This window comes from Sus scrofa, chromosome 2, assembly GCF_000003025.6.
Source record: "Sus scrofa isolate TJ Tabasco breed Duroc chromosome 2, Sscrofa11.1, whole genome shotgun sequence".
In the NCBI taxonomy this organism is placed as follows: Eukaryota; Metazoa; Chordata; class Mammalia; order Artiodactyla; family Suidae; genus Sus; species Sus scrofa.
The window spans coordinates 73,909,786-73,928,763 of NC_010444.4; the positions used below are offsets into that span (position 1 = coordinate 73,909,786).

At 51.9% G+C, this 18,978-nt stretch overlaps 1 protein-coding gene across 3 annotated transcripts in view; it reads right to left on the reverse strand.

The window, feature by feature from the left end:
* UHRF1 (ubiquitin like with PHD and ring finger domains 1) overlaps window positions 1-18,978 on the reverse strand; it is a 39,667-nt gene that overhangs the window by 11,725 nt on the left and 8,964 nt on the right. For all 3 annotated transcript variants that reach the window (XM_021084038.1, XM_005661320.3, XM_005661321.3), the window contains exons 3-10: window positions 11,506-11,850; window positions 10,795-10,961; window positions 7,626-7,841; window positions 1,597-1,697; window positions 1,319-1,505; window positions 623-746; window positions 427-534; window positions 141-245 (exon numbers count right to left, since the gene is read on the reverse strand). In XM_021084038.1, coding sequence (XP_020939697.1) covers window positions 141-245; window positions 427-534; window positions 623-746; window positions 1,319-1,505; window positions 1,597-1,697; window positions 7,626-7,841; window positions 10,795-10,961; window positions 11,506-11,850 — 1,353 coding nt within the window. The remainder of the gene's footprint in view (window positions 1-140; window positions 246-426; window positions 535-622; window positions 747-1,318; window positions 1,506-1,596; window positions 1,698-7,625; window positions 7,842-10,794; window positions 10,962-11,505; window positions 11,851-18,978) is intronic.

Genomic DNA, 18,978 nt, shown 5'->3' on the forward strand with positions numbered 1-18,978 from the left:
AGCTTTAAAAGGTGGGAAAATCCTATGTTGCACAACGTGGACGCACTTAATGCCACAGAGCTGTGCACAAAAAAATGTTAAGTTTTATGTTATGTGTTTCCCACCATGAAATAAAAATGAAGCCACCTCCCTACACTCACCACGTCGTCCTCATAGCCCCCGGCCAGCACCAGGGAGTATGCCCCATCGTTGCTCCGGCCGTGAATGCCCGCCACGTGAGGTCGATGGACTCCTGACTCGCTGACCTGCAGAAACCACCAAGCATGAAAGGCACCTTCTAGGCCAGCCACTGCAGGAAAGCGTGGCCCCTCTCCTCACTCCCGCCTTAGGAGCCAGCACCCAACTCTCCCACCAAAGGCATCACGCTGGGTCCAAGAACCTCTGCCCTCATAGCCTGAGCCCCAGGGCCCGGGCACCTGCAGGTACCTGGACTCTGAACCTCCACATGGTGCCCACGGGGATGCCCGGGATGGGGCCGTAGTGGTTGGATGGCACAATGGTACATTCCTTGGTGCGGCCCACGCATGCCATGCCCTGTCCAGTTAAAACAGAAGGGAGAGAAGTGTGAGCAGCCATGGGAGGCCAGGAGGGCATGGGGTTTGGGAGCGCAGGGCCGCCTCACCTTGCCCCAGTCCCGCTGTGAGGATGACGTGGCTGACGCCATCTTCGCCTTCTTCTTACTCTCCTTCAGCTTCTCCCCCGCCTGCACCACCTCGCTGGAATCGATCCGGCACTCGGGGCAGTACCTGCAACCACAGGGACGTCACTTTCTTCCTGCTCTCGGTCCCCTGCCACCTTGCACACCCAAGATAGGTGCAGGGGGGTTGAAAGCGAAGTCCATAACATTACATAAGAAATCCAATCACATGGGTCCCGTCTGAAGTGCTCAGTAGCCACGTGTGGCGAGGAGCGTCCAAGGTGGACGGCAGACCCTGACACCCGCCCCCTACCCCCCAGGGAATGGCAGTGCCTCAGCCCGCACATGGCAAACACATGGGGAAGTTCGACAGCACCATCACACTGCCATGGACTCGGGTTTCTTGATCTCTGAGAGGAGGGGGTGGTGCAAACAACAGCCACCTCTGTTCGTTGCTTGGGAGGGGCGTCAGACCAGAGCTGAGCGCTTCTCCAGCCTCCCTTCCAGTGCCCAGAGCATCGCAGCCCAGGGCCCTGCACCAGGGAGAGGCCAGGATACCCACTCTGCTTCCTGCCTGCCAAGCCCCCTTCCCCTCGGTCCAGGCCACGCGCGCCACAGAAAGCCTCCCTCAGCACCACCCCCGCCCTGTCATCACAGACTGTCCACCCTCCATCCACTCACCACTCTGCCTCGCTGGGGACGCTGCTGAGGGGCGGGCACAGGCAATACATATGGAAGGCCATGTCGCACTCGTCACACATCAGCTGCTTGTCGGGGTCCTGCTTGCCCCCGCACAGACGGCAGGCGCACATGCGGCACAGCTTCCGCGGGTTGTCCTTGCAGTGCTTACAGGTGGGCCCGCTCTTCCCTGGACATGGGAGGGTGGGGTCAGCTCAGGCAGGACCACCGCCCCCCACCCCGCCTCCCCAGCCGACACTCAGGGCAGGATCAGAACTCACTTCTCACGGGGGTTTCCACCAAGGGGCTCCCCTCCCCCGGGCGCTCGATCTTGAAAACCTCGTCGACAAAGATGATGCGACAGTCGTTAAGAGAATCATCCCTGCGAGAGACCAGCCATTAGGACCTTCCAGCAGCCAGCCCTGCGAGGCAGGCGCCTGAGACTCCGCCACCTCAACCCCTCAGAGCCCACAAACACCCCCCACCCCCTGCCTCTGAATTGATCAGTGGAGAGGCTTCCCCAGGGCCTCCTACACTCGCTCAGCTGCCCTCCTTGCCAATTTCAGTGCTACCAGATCAGGGACAAGGCAAAAACAACAGATAAACCAGATTTTCACTACATGATAACTTTGAGAGAATAATTTCTAACCTGCAGGCAGGCAAGTCCCAGTTTTAAGGCACAAACTGTAAAGTCAAGTCTGATCAAAACACAAAACCTCCTACAGCTCTGATTCAGTCCCTACCAGAGGAACTTCCATAGGCCATGCATACGGCCTTACAAAGGCAAAAACAAACAAAAAAACAACAAAACTCCTCTAAGTGAAAATGACCCGGAATTCTCATTGTGGCTCAGCTGGTTACAAACCGGACTAACATCCACGAGGACGCAGATTCGATCTCTGGCCTCTCTCAGTGGGTGAAGGATCTGGTGTTGCTGTGGCTGTGGCGTAATATAGGCCAGCAGACGCAGCTCTTATTCGACCCCTAGCCTGGGAACTTCCCATATGCTGCTCGTTCAGCCCTAACAAGCAAAAAAAATAAAATAAAATGACCCCATGTCCATCTGATCACCCCACCACTTACACTGGCAACAACATCCCAGGGGAAGCGAATGTGAGTCACAATATGTAACTTCACTTTCTAAGAATGACATTTAAAAAGTAAAAGCAGGAGTTCCTGTCGTGGCGCAGTGGTTAACGAATCCGACTAGGAACCATGAGGTTGCGGGTTCGGTCCCTGCCCTTGCACAGTGGGTTAACGATCCGGCGTTGCCGTGAGCTGTGGTGTAGGTTGCAGACGCGGCTCGGATCCCGCGTTGCTGTGGCTCTGGCGTAGGCCGGTGGCTACAGCTCCGATTCAACCCCTAGCCTGGGAACCTCCATATGCCGCGGGAGCGGCCCAAGAAATAGCAACAACAACAACAACAAAAAAAAAAAGACAAAAAGACAAAAAAAATAAAAAATAAAAAAATAAAAAAATAAAATAAAATAAAAAGTAAAAGCAGACAGAATCAATCAGACAGTTGTATGTAACCCAATGTATACAAAGTATCATTTCAACATGTACTGAACATTAAGGAATTATTAACAAGCTGGTTAACATTCTTTTTCAGCACTATGTTTTTGAAATCCAGTGTGTATTTTATCCTCATGGCACATCTTGGTGTGTCCTGGCCCCAGTTCAAGTGCTTGGCAGCATGTGTGGCTCGTGGCTACAAGACCAGATGGCACAGGTCCTGATCTACCCACCAGTTCATGGGAAACCCAGGGACAGCAGAACAGAGGATATGACACCACGAGGAGGCCAAAATCCAGACTGCAGATTCTATGGGACAAACAACCAGTCTTCCCCAGCAAATAAATTAAGGAAAAGGGAGAAAAAAGAACAGGAAACCGAAATATAAAAGGGACTGAAAAGAGACCAGAGACCTAGCTGAAATCTGTGGACATTACTTAGACCTTAAATAAATGGCTGGAAAAAAAGTGAGATAACTGAAGACCAAACAATGACTGGATATGTGCTAAGAAATTAGTTTATTTTTATGTCATAATAATAGCATTAAAATTAGGTTTTTTTATGCATGGACTGAGAGATGATGATACTTAGTGAATTAAGTCAGAAAGAGAAAGACAAATACCATATGATATCACTTACATGTGGAATCTGAAATATGACACAAATGAATTTATCTATGAAACAGTTCTCACAGACACAGAAAACAGACCTGCGGTTGCCAAGGAGGAAGAAGGTGGGGAGGGAAGGACTGGGAGTCAGGGTTAGCTGATACAAACTAGTAAATATAGAATTGATAAACAACAAGGTTCTGGAGTTCCTGCTGTGGCTCAGTGGTTAACGGACCCGACTAGCATCCATGAGGATGAGGGTTCGATCCCTGGCCTTGCTCAGTGGGTTAAGGATCCGACATTGCTGCAGCTATGGCTTAGGCGGCAATTTTGGCTCAGATATGATCCCTGACCCAGAGATACCATATGCCCTGGGGTGGCCAAAAAAGAAAAATAACTAAATGATAATAAAAATAAAATGGCAGGAGTTCCTGTCGTGGCTCAGTGGTTAACAAATCCGACTAGTAACCAAGACGTTGCAGATTTAATCCCTGGCCTCCCTCAGTGGGTTAAGGATCCAGCATTGCCGTGAACTGTAGCAGATGCAGCTCGGATCCTGTGTTGCTGTGACTGTGGCGTAGACCAGAGGCTACAGCTCCGATTGGACCCCTAGCCTGGGAACCTCCACATGCTGTGGGTGCAGCCCTAAAAAGACAAATAAATAAATAAATAAAATGGCAGGCTCAAGCCCTAACATACCAATTATTATTATTACTATTTTTTCATTTTAGAGCCTCGCTCGCAGCATGTGGAGATTCCCAGGCTAGGGGTCTAATCGTTGCTACAGCTGCCAACCTACGCCACAGCCACAGCAAAGTGGGATCCAAGCCATGTCTGTGATCTACGCCACAGCTCATAGCAATACTGGATCCTTAACCTACTGCACAAGGCCAGGGATCGAATCCGCAACCTCACGGTTCCTGGTCAGTTTTGTTTCTGCTGCGCCATGATGGGAACTCTTCAATAATTATCTTAAATGTAATTGATCTAGACACAGTTGATCTTTGATCAACATGAATTTGAATTGCACAAATCCAGTTATAGGCAGATTTTTTTTCAATAGTAACTACAGTACCACACAATCCCTCATTGGTTGAATCCTCAGATTCGAAGAAAACGCAGAGTGGAGGGCTAACTCTCAACTGCAGAGGGTCAGTACCTCTGCACAACCCCCTACGTTTTCCAAGTGTCAGTAACGTATGCCAATTAAAAGGCAGACTCCCGGAGTTCCTATCATAGCTCAGTGGGTAACCAACCTGACTAGTATCTATGAGGACTCGGATTCAAATGATCCCTGGACTCGCTCATGGGTTGAGGATACAGTGTTGAAGTGAGCTGTGGTATAGGTCACAGATGTGGCTCAGATCCCACTTTGCTGTGGCTGTGGTGTAGGCTGGCAGCTGTAGCTCTGACTGGACCCCTAGTCTAGGAACCTCCATATGTCACAGTGCACAGTGCAGACCTAAAAAGACCAAAAAAAAGTGGGGGGGGAGCAGACTTAACAGAGTGAATAAAAAAATGACCCCACTATACACTGTTTACAGGAAGCTCCAAATTCAACCACAGAGGTTGAAAAATGATACACCATGCAAACATTTACTTTAAAAAAGTGTGTCAATATACACACACGCTCAGTAAAGTAGACATCAGAGCAAAGAAAATTACTAGAGACAAATGGGGACATTAACATCGGGACTAGGAAGACATAACACACAAAAGTGTGTTTGCACCAAACAATATATCCTTGTGATTATGAAGCTGAAAGGAGAAATAGCTAAGTCCAGTCACAGCCAGGCACCGCAACATGCCCTCAGCAACTGACAGAAGTACTAGACAGAGTTAGAAGACGTGAACAACAGTCAACCAACACAGTCTAGCTGATGTAAATATGACCTTCCGGCCAACAACAAAATACACTTTTTTTTTTCTTTTTGGCCTCGCCTGCCTGGGCCACTCAGTGACAAATGCTGGATCCTTAACTCACTGCACCACAAGGGAACTCCAGAATATACTCTTTTTTTTTTTAAGCAACCGTGTACTATTTACCGAGACTGATCCCATTCTGGACCATAAAACAAACCCTGACAAGGACTGAAGTCACAGATTTTGTTCTTTGACCGTAACAGAGTCAAACTAAAAATCAACAATGGAAAGACAATGCAAAAATCTCTAAACACTTAGGGAGTTCCCTTGTGGCTCAGCAGGTTAAGGATCCAGTGTTGCCACGGCTGTGGCTGTGGTTACAGCTGTGGCTCGGGTTCGATCCCTGGCCTGGGAACTTCTGTCTGGGAATAGTTTGGTCAAAAAAAAAAAAAAAAAATCTCTAAACACTTGGGAGTTAAATAGCATACTTCTTAATAAGCCAGGAGCCAAAGAGGAAGACGTCTCAAAGAAAATTTTAAACATAGAACTGAATAGAAGTTCCCACTGTGGTTCCCACTGTTGAGTCCTCAGAGGGTTAAGGACCCAACACTCTCTGTGAGGATGCAGGTTTGATCCGTGGCCTCGCTCAGTGGGTTAAAGATCCAGTGCTACCACAAGCTGCAATGTGAGTCACAGATGCAGCTCAGATCTGCAGTGTAGGTCACAGCTGCAGCTCTGATTCCACCCCAGGCCTGGGAACTTCCAAATGCCATTGGTGTGGCCGTAAAAAAAATTAATTAACTAATTAATTTTTTTAAAAAGAGAACTGAATAAAAAGAAAAACATAACATACCAAAATATGTGAAGTCAATTAAGGCAGTGCTGAGAGGGAAATTTACAACACTAAATGCTTAAATAAGGCTGACAATAATCTAGGTTGCTATCTCAAAAAAACTAGAAGAGCAAAATCAACAAAGAAAGGAGAAGGGAAAAAACTATAAAGATGAGAGCAGAAATCAATGATATGAAAAACAGGGAAACAACACAGAAAAGCAATGAAACTAAAAGCAGGTTATTTTCTAACAATGGCATCACTGCACATGGCCGAGCCCAGGGACATTGCCCCTTGATGCCCCCATCGGCCTCCTCCTGGTCTCCCTGCTGCCATGCTGCCCCCTTCAGTCAATTTCCTGACTCAATCTTCCTAATCGAAGGCTGAAGCCTGTGGCTCTCGTGCTCCCAGGCTCCCACTGCTGTCAGCAAAGAAAATACACACCAGTTGCCTACCACTCCTGGCCATGCTCTGAATATTTCCTCCCTCCCTTTCTCCCTCCACTCCAGCCCACTGGCCTCCTTGTGGGACCACAAACACCAGGGCCTCTGCAATTGCTGTGCTGCACTCCGGACACTGTTGCCCAGATACTCGTGTCTATAGCCAATACATACAGTGGAGTATTAGGCAGCCATGAAATAAGAAAGTTCATCATGCAATATGGATGAACCCTGAGGATGTACTCAGTGAAAGCCAGACACACAGGCAGTCCCTAGAGGAGTGAAATCCACAGAGACAGGGAGTCGATGGTGGGGCATTAGTGTTTCATGGGGACAGAGTTTCCGTTTGGGAAGATGAGAAAGTCCTAGAGATGACAGTGGGGATGGGTGTCTTCCGGGGATGGTCCGTTTTCTATACAGGAACACAAGCACAGAGGCAAGTACAACAGAGCATGACAAATATTTTCTGCAAAGAGCCAGACAGTAAATACTTCTGGCTTTGTGGGCCACACAGTCCCTTCCACAGCTACCCAGCTTGCCTTGCTACCACCAAGCAGCCATAGGGCATCAGTACACAGATGGGCAAGGCTCTGTGATGATAAAACTTTATTTGCCGAAAGGCGAAGGCCACAGGCAGCCTGATGATCCCCGTAGGGAGGGCCCCTGGGTGTGGGTGGGTGTGTGTGTGTGTGTGTGTGTGTCTGTGTGTATGCACGCATGCTGCTACTCTGTGTATGTTCACGCCTGCCTGTGCACAGAGTGGCCTTGGAAGGTACCAGGAACAGTCATGTCTCCAGAAAGGAGAACCCAGTGACCAAGCGACAAAGACAAAGAATATTTACATATTAACAGTTTGACCTTCATTACTGTCTGGATTTTGCCATGTTTGGACTTTTCCCCCATTTGCCAAATTCAGAACAATAAACACAAGAGAACAAGGAAGCTTGAACCCTCCACCGGTGGCCCAGAGCTGGTTCCCCAGGCGAGGTGAAGTGAGGTGGGGAGGGAGAATGGTGACCCAGGGACAGGACCCAGCTGGGCCACCAACTCACCCGATCCTGACGTTGGCGTGCAGCTCCCGCGCCGTCCGGGTCTCCCGCTTGCGCAAGATCTCCGCGTCGTACCAGAAGCCGCGGTCCTTGGGGCTGTCGGTATTGTAGTTGAGCATGACCACCTGGCCCACCTCCAGCTCATGCCACTTAAGGATCTGTCGGGCCCGAGCCCGGACGTCCCTCGAGCTCAACTGGACCACTCCATTCTCGGGATAGCTGGAAGGAAAGGCCCGCACTTAGACCCCACGTGCCAGTGGACCTCTCTCCCATGATGGACTGGGACTGGGTTGCACTCATCCTAGCGGCACAGAAAGGCCCCTCCTTGGTGCTTTCCCCTCCCCCATGATCTGATTCACTGGCCTCGAACCACACAGGGATAGAGACACATTCCAATTACAGAAGGTATCACCGGGGTAAGTGCCTCCCCTAAAAAGCTATGTTGTGGCTCAGCAGGTGAAGGACCTGACATCTGTGGGAGGCAGGTTCCACCCTGGCCTCACTCAGCTGAGGTGTAGGTTGCAGGTGCAGCTCAGATCCAGTGTTACTGTGGCTCTGGCAAAGTCCTCAGCTGCAGTTCCAATTCGGCGCCCGGCCCAGAACTTACATATGCACAGGTGTGGCCTTAAACAAAAATAAATAAAAAAATAAACAAAAAATAGGAAAAGGAGGAGCTCCCGTTGTGGCTCAGTGGTAATGAACCCAACTAGTATCCAGGAGGATGCGCGTTTGATCTCTGGCCTCTGCTCAGGGGGTTAAAGATCCAGTGTGCCTGTGAGCTTTGGTGAAGGTCGCAGATGAGGCTGGGATCTGGGGTTGCTACGGCTGTGGTGTAGGCTGGCGGCTGCAGCTCTGATTTGATGCATAGCCTGGGAACCTTCATGTGCCACAAGTATGGCCAATAAATAAATAAATAAAGCAAGCAAGCAAGCAAGCTAGCTATGTTGGGAATTCCCTGGTGGCCTAGTTGTTAAGGAACCAGTGTTGTCACTGCTGTGGCAGTGTTCAATCCCTGGCATGGGCACCTCTGCATTCTGTGGGTACAGCCAAAAGACCAAAAAAAATAAAAGAAAGAAAGAAAGAAAAAGAAAAGCTATGTTGGAGTCCTAACCCCTGGTATGTGGGAGTGGGACCTTATTTGGAAATCGGGTCACTGAAGATGTAATGAATTAAAAGGAGGTCATGCTAGAATAGGGTGACCCTAAATCCAGAGACTGGTGTCCTTCTAAGAAGAGGAGATGAGGCTCAGACAGAGGAGGAGGACATGGGACCAGGGGGCAAAAGCTGGAGTGACTCGACCGCAAGCCAAGGATTTGCCGCAGCCGCCGCCCACTCCACCACCACAACCACCAAGCTGGGAGCAGCAGGAAAAATTCTCCCCACCAGGTTCCAGAAGGGTCACTGCCCTGCTACCACCTTGGCTTTGGACTTGTAGCCTCCAGGACTGTCAGAGAATAAACTACTTGAGCAACAGTAGTGGTACTTTGTTATGGCAGCCCTAGGAAACTGAGAAGGAACTCAAGGCAGGGAAAAACAACTCTTCCCACATACATGTATTGAAAGTAATTTTTATAGAAAGATAGATATTATTTCATTTATGTAAATACACTATACTGGACCACAGATGATAAGAAGGCATATTCTGGTTATGTAAGAATATTCCAGAAGTTCCCATTGTGGCTCAGCAGTAATGAACCTAACTAGTATTCATGCAGACAAGGGTTTTTGATCCCTGGCCTCACTCAGTGGGTTAAGAATCCAGTGCTGCTGTGAGCTGTGGTGTAGGTCACAGACTCGGCATGGATCCCGAGTTGCCATGGCTATGGGGTAGACAGGCAGCTAAGGTTCCGATTTGATCCCTAGCTGGGAACTTCCCTATGCTGTGGGTGCAGCCCTAAAAAGACAGGAAAAAAAAAAAAAATTCCATCAGCAAGAAAATTAAGCTTCAGCTGTGAGGGGGACAACTCCAAGTCTACTGGACCCCCTAAATCTAAACTGGTGCTCGTTTTTGCTAATAAACCACCAAGAACCAGGGTCACCAAACTTTTCCTGGGAAGGACCAAATAGTATCTTCAGCTTTGTGCGCCAGAGGGTCTCAGCTGTGAATACTCGACTCTGCTATTATTACCACAAAAGCAATCACAGACAAGATGTAAACGTGGTCATATAAAGCTGCACATCAAAACGCTGTTTTGATAAAGCTTTATTTGCAAAAACAGGCTGTGGGCCAGATTTGGCCTGAGGGCCAGAGCGAGCGGTCCCTGACCCCGAGGATGGGACCCTTGCACCTACTGCAATTCACTCATCCAATTACTCCAAAAATCTTTCGATTGAGGCCGTGGATATGCCAGATGCTCGTGGAGGCAGAAGGGACCCAGCAGAGAACCAGATGAAGTCCCCGTGCCCTACAGAATATTAGCTCCCTGCAGGCCACATGCCTGTCCTGTCATGGACTGAACTGTATCCCCCAAGTTCATACACTGAAGCCCTAACCCCCCATGTGACTGAATTTGGAAACAGGTCCTGTAGGGAAGCATCAAGAAGATTGAATGAAGTCATCAAGGCACGGCCCTAATCTGACAGGGTCGGTGTCCTCATCAGAGGAGGGTGAGACCCCAGGGCACTCTCTCTTTCATGTGCACAGAGGAAAGACCACGTGAAGGGCAGTGGGAAGATGGTCCTCTACGAGCCAAGAAGAGAGACCTCATCAGAAACTAACCCTGCCAGCCCTCGGATCTCAGGCTTCCAGCCTCTAGAACCATGAGAAATGGCTGAGGTTGAGGCGGCCCAGCCTGTGGTTGTTGTCTCGGCCACTCAAGCCCACTCAGACACCCTCTTTTCACAGACGAGACTGCCCCATGCCTACCTTGGGGCCTGCACAGTTAGTGCACTATAAATACCGGACGTTCCAGCGAGGGAGATCGAGGCTGCATAGCACAGTCTCACAGGGTGCCATGTGGTGTGAATTAAGATGAGGCAGGAAACGGGGGACCTGCACCCCAAACGGACGACCAGGGCAGAGTTCTCCGAGGAGGTGTCCATAACACTGGTCCCCAGAGGGTGACCTCTGTGTGGTTGGGGATCATGATGGTGGGGCCTCAAATCCTGATTATGGCCCCCAGGCAGTTCTAGCGCCAGGTTCCGTCCGTGGAGCCGCCCCAGGGGTACTTACTCTTCGTATTTCACGTGATAGATGACATCGTCCTCCAGCGTCGAGCTGGAGCTGGAGCTGGAGCTGCAGGGCCTGTCCTGGGCAACTGTCTTCTTTGTCACCCTGATGACCTGGGCCTCGAACCATGCACCCATGTTTGTGTCCCGTGCATCCACATACTCGCCGGCCTACGGCGGGGGGGGGAGGGGGGAAAACTCTCCTTCGACCCAAGGCAGGCACCTCTGGTGGGCAAACCCACCAAGGGCCGGCTCTGTTCCAGGGCCGTGGAGCTTTGTGCCACAGTGCTCTGGGGGAGGCTGTCCTGGGAGCTATGGGGGATGGAGCAGCATCCCCAGCCCCCATTCACTCGATGCCAGGAGCCCCCCAATCATGAGAACCCCAGATTTCCCCAGACATTGTCCAGTGTCCTCTGGCAGCAGAACCATCCCTGCCATGGGGCCCACAGAGGCCAGAATCGCCCATTTTCCCAGAGCAGCGGGGAGGCCAGGTCCTTCCAAGAAACTTCACGATCTTAGAGAGCCTCCTGCAGGCCTGGACACGGGACTCGGCTGTAAGGGCAGGAAGGATCCCCCAGTATTTATGTTTCCACCAGGAAACCTGGAGGAGATGTTCACAGCAGGATGGGATGCCTGGCCACAGGGATGAGGGCCAAAGGAACAGGGGAACACTCCTGGTGTGCAGAGGTGCCCCAGCCTCCCACTGGAGCCTCACCTTGTAGAGGCCCAACTCCGTCTCGTCCCATGTATCTTCATCTGCCTTCACTTCGGGCTCATTGGCGGCCTCACCGCTGTTGGAGGACTTGTCCGACTCGCTCTGGCCCAGGCAGCAGCCCGAGTCCGTGTCAGAAAGCTCTGAGTCTCTCTCCTTGCTGCTGCTGCTGCTGCTGCTGCTGCTGCTGCTGCTGCTGCTGCCGCCGCCACCGCCACCACCACTATTGCTGCTGTCACCACTGCTGCCGCCGCCACCTGGGGACAACATGGGGCTCTGCCGGACCAGGAGCTGGATGGTGTCATTCAGGCGCACGTCGTAGTCAAACAGAGTGTGGCCGTCCTCCATCTGCAGGGACATGAGGCGAGGTAACTGGACACAGAAAGCACCAAGGGCAAAGGACCGAATCCACCCTCGTGGAGAGATTGAGCTGCAACAGACGGCTCCTGGGGCTACAGCCACCCCTCCCCCAAATTCCCCAGGTCCTCTGAGTGAGTGCTGTCACTGCTACTGTGTCTCGGATGTCCATCCTGGGTGTCAGGGGGGTTTAATATTTTATGGGCTTTAAAACTTTTGTTGCTGTAACAGGTGTCACCTGTATACACTGGTGCTCAACTGAGGGCCATCCTGCCCCCAGGGGACCTTTTCTGGTTGTCATGACAGGGTGGGGATTGCCCAGATGGCCCCCACGGAGGGTGACTCAAACCAATGCCCACAGCACTGGCAGGTGGGTCAGGGGAGTCCTGACCTGAGTGAACAAAGGGCACGTGCCCCCTGACATCCACCAGGTTCCTTGTGAGACTTTAGCTCAAACCTTATCCACTCAGGCCACCTCTCTTTTTTTTTTTTTCCCTCTTTTTGCCTTTTCTAGGGCTGCTCCCGTGGCATATGGAGGTTCCCAGGCTAGGGGTCCAATTGGAACTGTAGCCGCCAGCCTAGGCCAGAGCCACAGCAACGCGGGATCCGAGCTGCATCTGCAACCTACACCACAACTCACAGCAACTCGGGATCCTTAACCCACTGAGCAAGGGCAGGGATCGAACCTGCAACCTCATGGTTCCTAGTCGGATTCGTTAACCACTGAGTCACGACGGGAGCTCCAGGCCACCTCTCTATTAACTCCTCTATCCTAATCCCACCCACACTGTCCTCGCTGACGGGGAGCCCCCCAGGGCACACCGCCAACACCCAACAGGGACCCTCATTTTACACATTTTGCTGGATCCAGATGACCCTAAGGTAGGCTCTACCGCAGCACCGCAGACAGCTGGGGCTCACTCTCCGATGGGGGCAGGGCTTTACGGACAGCACAGGGGGCATCCCTGGCCGTACCCTCTGGATGCTGGGAGCATCCCTAGTCATGACAACCGCCAATGGTCACCCAGTGTCCCCTGCGGGCAGAACCACCGGGTTCAGAAGCACTGCCCTAAAGGAAGGAAGAAAAATACACCAAATATCAACTTTCCCTCCCTCCCAATTTTTAACCCAAAGCTGATGATTCAAAGGGCTAACTGCCATTAACATGCAAACAGCACCTGGGGTCACAATGAAGGCTAGCCCCAGGGCACAGTGTTAACCTTTATTCATTGCAAACCTGAGAATCTGAGGGCTGACCGCCTCTCTCCCTGAGAAACACACATCTGAAGACATCAACAGTGGTCTGTAGCTGCAGGGGCCACAAGGGCCCTCCGAAACCCACCCTGGAGGTCTGACCCACGCCACCGGTTCACCCAGAGCCCAGCAATAGCCCCAATTTCCCCAGCACTGCCAGGGCCCACAGGGGACCAGGGAGAGGTGACCCACGTGGTCACAGTGGCATGAGCACAGGAGCCCAAGGGTGGAGCAACTCAGGGTCCACTGATGGATGAATGGATCAACACGGTGTCGTCATCCTCACGCTGGACGTTACTCATCCTTAAAAAGGAGAGAAGCACCAACACTCGCTACTGTGTGGATGGACCTTGATAACACGACGCTCAGTGAGAGAAGCAGGCACAGAAGAACACTGTGTGATTCCAATACAGAAGGTCCCGAGGGAGCCATAGCCACAGAGACAGAAAGTGGATTCGTGGTAGCCACGGGCTGGGGAGGGGATGGGGGAAGGGAAATGACTGAAAAAAGGTGCAGGGTTTCCTTTGGAGGTGATGAAAATGTCCCCAAGTTGACTGTGGTGATGGTTGCAAATCTCCATCAACATACCCGAAAACCAGTGAACTGCAGACTTTAAATGGGCTGATTGCATGGTATGTGCATTATATCTCAATGAAGGTTTTTTTTGTTTTTGTTTTAAAGAAGCCAATAGAAAAGGATCAGTAGTTGCCATTCAGGGATTAGAGGGAGGGAGGGATGAAGAGGTGGATCACAGAGGACTTTTAGGGCAGTGACACTATTCTGCGGGCTACTATAAAGGGGACACGTGTCACTATACATATGGACTCTGGGTGTTAATGTCAGTGCAAGTTTATCACTTGTACCAAATCCACCACGTGGTGAGAGACAGGTGTGCGGGGGTGGGGAGGGGGTACCGATGGGGGACAGGGGGTACATGTGAAATCTCTCTCTGTACCTTCCTCTTAGTTTTGCTGTGAACCTACAACTGCTCTAAAAAATAATTAATAAAAAAAAAAAAAGTGGAGAAAGACACGTGTTCCCAGCAGCACGATGACAAAGAAACCAGCGGAGGGCAAGCCAAATGTCATTAAAAAGGATAAGCAAGACACCAGCACCTGGTACCCAGCATCCCCACGGTTAGGCAGACACCCCTCAGCCCTGCAAACATCTGGGCAGTCTTTCTCTGTAGGAGGCCAGCCCGCACACTGCAGGGTCCTGCCCACGCCCCCCCCAACCCCAGTCATGACAACCACAGATGTTCTCAGACACTGCCCAGTATCTCCAGTACGTCCAAATCATCCCCAGGGACCCTCTGGAGAGTACCCGAAGTACAGGGACCCCTGCGCTCACAGTAGGCTCACAGACACATCATTCACAAGCAAGACTGTGTGTCTCTGCCAAGACATATCACACCACTGTGCGTGACAGTTAAAGGCAGAAATGTAGATGTGTCTCCCACACATGGCAAGGGAAGCGGAACGACTTCAGAGGATGGGAAATAAACCAAGTGGAGGGGAGAGGGGACAGGGGGAGGCAGCGGGAGGGGTGGCCAGGGAGCACATGGTGGGACTTCTGTTATACAAAGAGTGCTGGGGGAGGGTGTTGCTGAGCGTCAGAGATAAGGGAGGGAGCAGAATGCACCAAAACAGCAGCTTGTGGGGAGGGTGTGTGTGTAGGCTGCAGGAAAGGAATGGGCTGAGGGCTGTGTCTGAAGGCAATAGGAAGAATCCTGATGGAGCCAGGCAGTGCACCCACTCAGCTCCTTCCTCCTGGCATTTTCTACCCAAGAGGCTGTGCCTGAATGAGCCCCTCACGTCTGTGCGGGGCTGGGAAGCCGGGCTTCCCTTCTGGGCACACTGGACAGAGGTGCAGGCAGAGCCAGCTGGGCACAGGAGGGGGTGAGCATGCTGAGCCAGGCTGGCCTGGGGCTCCACCTCCAGGACGGAATGCATAAGCTGGTCTGACTGCTTCCTGAGGCCACTTGTGGAACGTTCTAGAAGGGCCCCACAGAGGGCAGGAAGGAGCTTGCACAACCACTTACTACAGCGAGAGGGTGGGTGTCCCGGGTGCCCCTGTCTTGACCCTGCTTGCCCAAAGCTGGGCACAGACTGCCAGGAAGTGAAGGGCAGAGGGCTGGGTCCAGCGAGGGGACAGGCCATGGCCGCATTCCTTCTAAGATCTGAAAATTCCAACTGGTGCCTAAAAAAGCTAGATATAGTGAGTGACAGGCGAGCTGCACCTTACTTAGAGGCTCTTTTGTTAAAATTAAACCTCACAGTTAAAATCCTGTATAACCAAAATTCCCAGGGAATATCCCTTAAACTGCCTGTAGTCAAACCCGCACCCAGGGTTTGGGGCCGAGGATCCTGCAGGGCAGCTTCAGGTGTAAAGGCAAAACCGCCCGCGGCATTTAGATCACACCTCCTCTCATCCGACTGCGCTTCCTGGACACTTGGCATTCTGGGCCATGCGGGTGTGTGAAGTGAAATAAACACACAGACCGTGTGACAAGTGCCCTTTCCCTTTGGAAGCTTGGAATCAAAGCTCTCCAGCCAACAGTCCCTGCCCACTTTCTGTCCCCTCAGGGAAACTGGGGGAGGGGGGTGACTTTTCAGGTGCTGAGTGCTGCCCAAAGACAAAAGGAAAGAAATGCCACCGGGCTGGGTTGGGAGTGGGTCTCCGGGTGGCTTAGAGGCAGTAATTTTTGGGGAAAGGTGGAGGGGCTGTAAGGCAGATAGCAGGGCCCCGAGGAGGGCAGGGCATCTGTGAGAGCCTGAACAGTAAGCAAGTGAGACACTGAGGGTGCAGCCCCAGCCCCTGCCTTCCTGTCAAGGCCACCACAGCAACTTGAGGTGCAGGCCAGACAGATGAGAGGAGAGGGAAGAAAAGACACCAAGCAGGACCCAGCCCTGGTGGAGGGACAGAGGGGCAAGCATAGCGCACAGCATCTCAAGCACAGGCACGACTCTCTCTTCATGTCCCCTCCCCAACAGATAGGATTGGTCCCAACAAGTGAATTTTGCCCTTTGACCCCACTGGGCCACAGCTGGAGGGGCATTTGGGGAGGGTCTGTGAGGCTCAGGCTACTGTGTGGTGACATCGTGATGCCACTGGCCCTTTTCAGACTATCACAGTCTGGCGGGGTAAAGAGCCTGCCCCTCAGGAAATGTACATGCATGTTTTCTCGAGCTGTCAACTTTTCTAGGCTTCCAATTGCTACCACAACAAAAATAAGACATGATCCACGGGCACAAATGCTCTTTGGCATCCCCCTTCACTTTGGAGAGTGGAAAGGGGTCCGAGAACAGTGTGAGCACCCGTGCCCTGGGGACACCCGCAATACCAGGGCCTGGGGACACGGTCCGGTGCATCCCAGGGCAGCCAGACTAACCTGAAGGGACGACCCAGACCTGCCACCCAGGATGAGGCTTGGGTGTAACTATCACACTCCAGCCAGCAGGACACTTCTGGCCTCCCCTTTGGCAAATAATTTTTTTTTTTCTTTTTAGGGCTGCACCCACGGCATATGGAGGTTCCCAGGCTAGGGGTTGAATTGGAGCTACAGCTTCCAGCCTACACTGAAGCCACAGCAACGTCACATCTGCGACCTACACCACAGCTCACGGCAACACTGGATCCTTAGCCCACTGAGAGAGGCCAGGGATCAAACCCGCAACCCCATGGATCCTAGTCAGGTTCGTTAACCACTGAGCCACGAAGGGAACTTCCTTGCAAATGAATTTTACTAAGACTCACTGTCAGGACATGCCTGGGCTTTCCAGGGCAGAAGTAAGCGGAGAGACCCCACAGCCCACCGCTGGTCACCTCAGGCTCCTTAACAGAAAGGGTTTGCTAGTCCTTGTCCTAAAGGGTGTGCTTCCAGCCCTCCAGGGGAGAAGGAAGGAAAGGAACCTCCTTCACACAGCCTGAAGGACGGGTCTCAGCCTGTCTGTCCTATATGCCATCTGACACTGTCCTTTGGGAAAATCAAGCAGACATTCAGAAAAGGCCCATGGGGCAGGGACATCTGGCAGGGCACTGTGACATGAGGGACCCTGGATGCCACTTCTACTGATCTTCCAGACCATCTTCGTAAAGGCAATTACCTACCAAATAATTAGTTCTCGACTGGGAACAATTTGGCCCCTGGGGGCACCTGGCAAAGTCGGGGGACTCTGTGGTGGTTTCGACTGGAGTGGCATCGAGTGGGTGGGACCAGGGAGGCAGCTCCACACCCCACAGCACCCAAGGCCCCCCGCAGAGGATGAGCTCGCTGGGGGAGGCTCTGCGCTCACTGAGGTACTGCACCCTCTCCATTAGCCAGGCGGGAGGCCTCCCTGAATTCTCAAAGTGTGTACACAGTGGGTCCACAATGACCTCTGTCTGACGGCAAAGCAGGGACAGCGTCCCTGGCCAGGGCCCTTGGGAACATTATGTAAAGCCCAGCATGGTACCTGAACACATTCAGAGGCACCACAAGTGACAGCTATTGTTATTTTTACCAGCACCCAAAAAGAAGGCACCAGATGCCTCTCGCCCTTGCCCAGCCTGGGCCAGCCGCCCAGAGTCCCTTCCCCCATTGGGCTCCCTGCATTTCCGGCCATCAAGCGACATAACCGCCAACCTATTCAGCCTCCACAAGCCAGCCTCGAAACCCTCCCATATCCTGAAGATGCAACTCTCTTCTGCTTTATCGCCAGTCAGCCTCACCACAGACCTTGGACTGTGATGCCCTGTTTCCTTAAAAAAAGGGGGACAGGATTGCGAACACTCTCTAGAACATTCTGTAAAAACAGCTCCTGTGCACTCGCTGGAAACTGCACGGCTTTCTGTCACGATTAGCCCAGTCTGTATGCAGACCTGACTTGCTTCGAGGTGCCGCTGTGTGCCTTTGTCCCCCACCCTCCTGGCCCTGTGCACACCTCCCAGAGGTCGGGCCACTTCCTGGTCATGCAACCCTGGGGAAATTGCATCACATGAAGGCCTGGCTTCCTTACCCGGAAGGGAGGAAGGCAGAAAGAGCTATGAAGAGCTACCAAGAGCTCCGCACAGGGCACAGGCTGGCTGAGTGGGGACTGGGCGCAGAGAAGGGAAGGAGCAGCAGTTAGAAGTTACGTGGGAACACGGAACCTTCTGAGAACTTCCAAAGATGCACCACGATAAGGCAGAGTTGAGCGCTGTCATTGCTGACATTCTGAAGATAAAGGCACGAGGCCCGTGTGTAACACATTTAGGCGCTGCTGTTATAAGCACAGTTTACAGCTCACACGAACATCACAAAGTCTTCTGTATGGATCAGGTATTAGGTTACCAAAGCAGAGAGACAGGGGTTTGGCTACGAGTGTAGGCATTTATCAAAACTCCAAACAGTCCACTCAAGACGTGTATCTCGCTATAGGCAAATTTTTTCTTAAAAAACAAGAACCGCAAATAAATATTGTACTCTAGCTGACAGGCACACTGAAAGGTTTAAGGAGAGACGTGAACCAGTGTCTGCAACTTACTCTGAGATGCATCCCCCAAAATAAGATGGGCTGGTGGATGGACAGAGGCAGAGGGAACTGCATTTATAAAGCAACTGTGTGAAATGTCAGCGATCAGAGCCACGGGTAGGTGTGCAGGCATTCATGGCTCTTCCAACTTTTCTGCATGCTTCTGAACGTAAAAATTAAAATATGCAGTGCCTGGCACACAACAGGTTCTCAAAAATATTCACTCTCTTTAACCTAAGAGGACTCCATCCAACCCGCCTTTGAATGAACTTTCTACCAGGTGCCTGTGGGGGGGGGGTCTTCAGAAACTTTGTGGAAGGACCTTCTCCTGAACACCAAGATGGGGGTCGGGGGAGGGGGAGAACAAAATCAG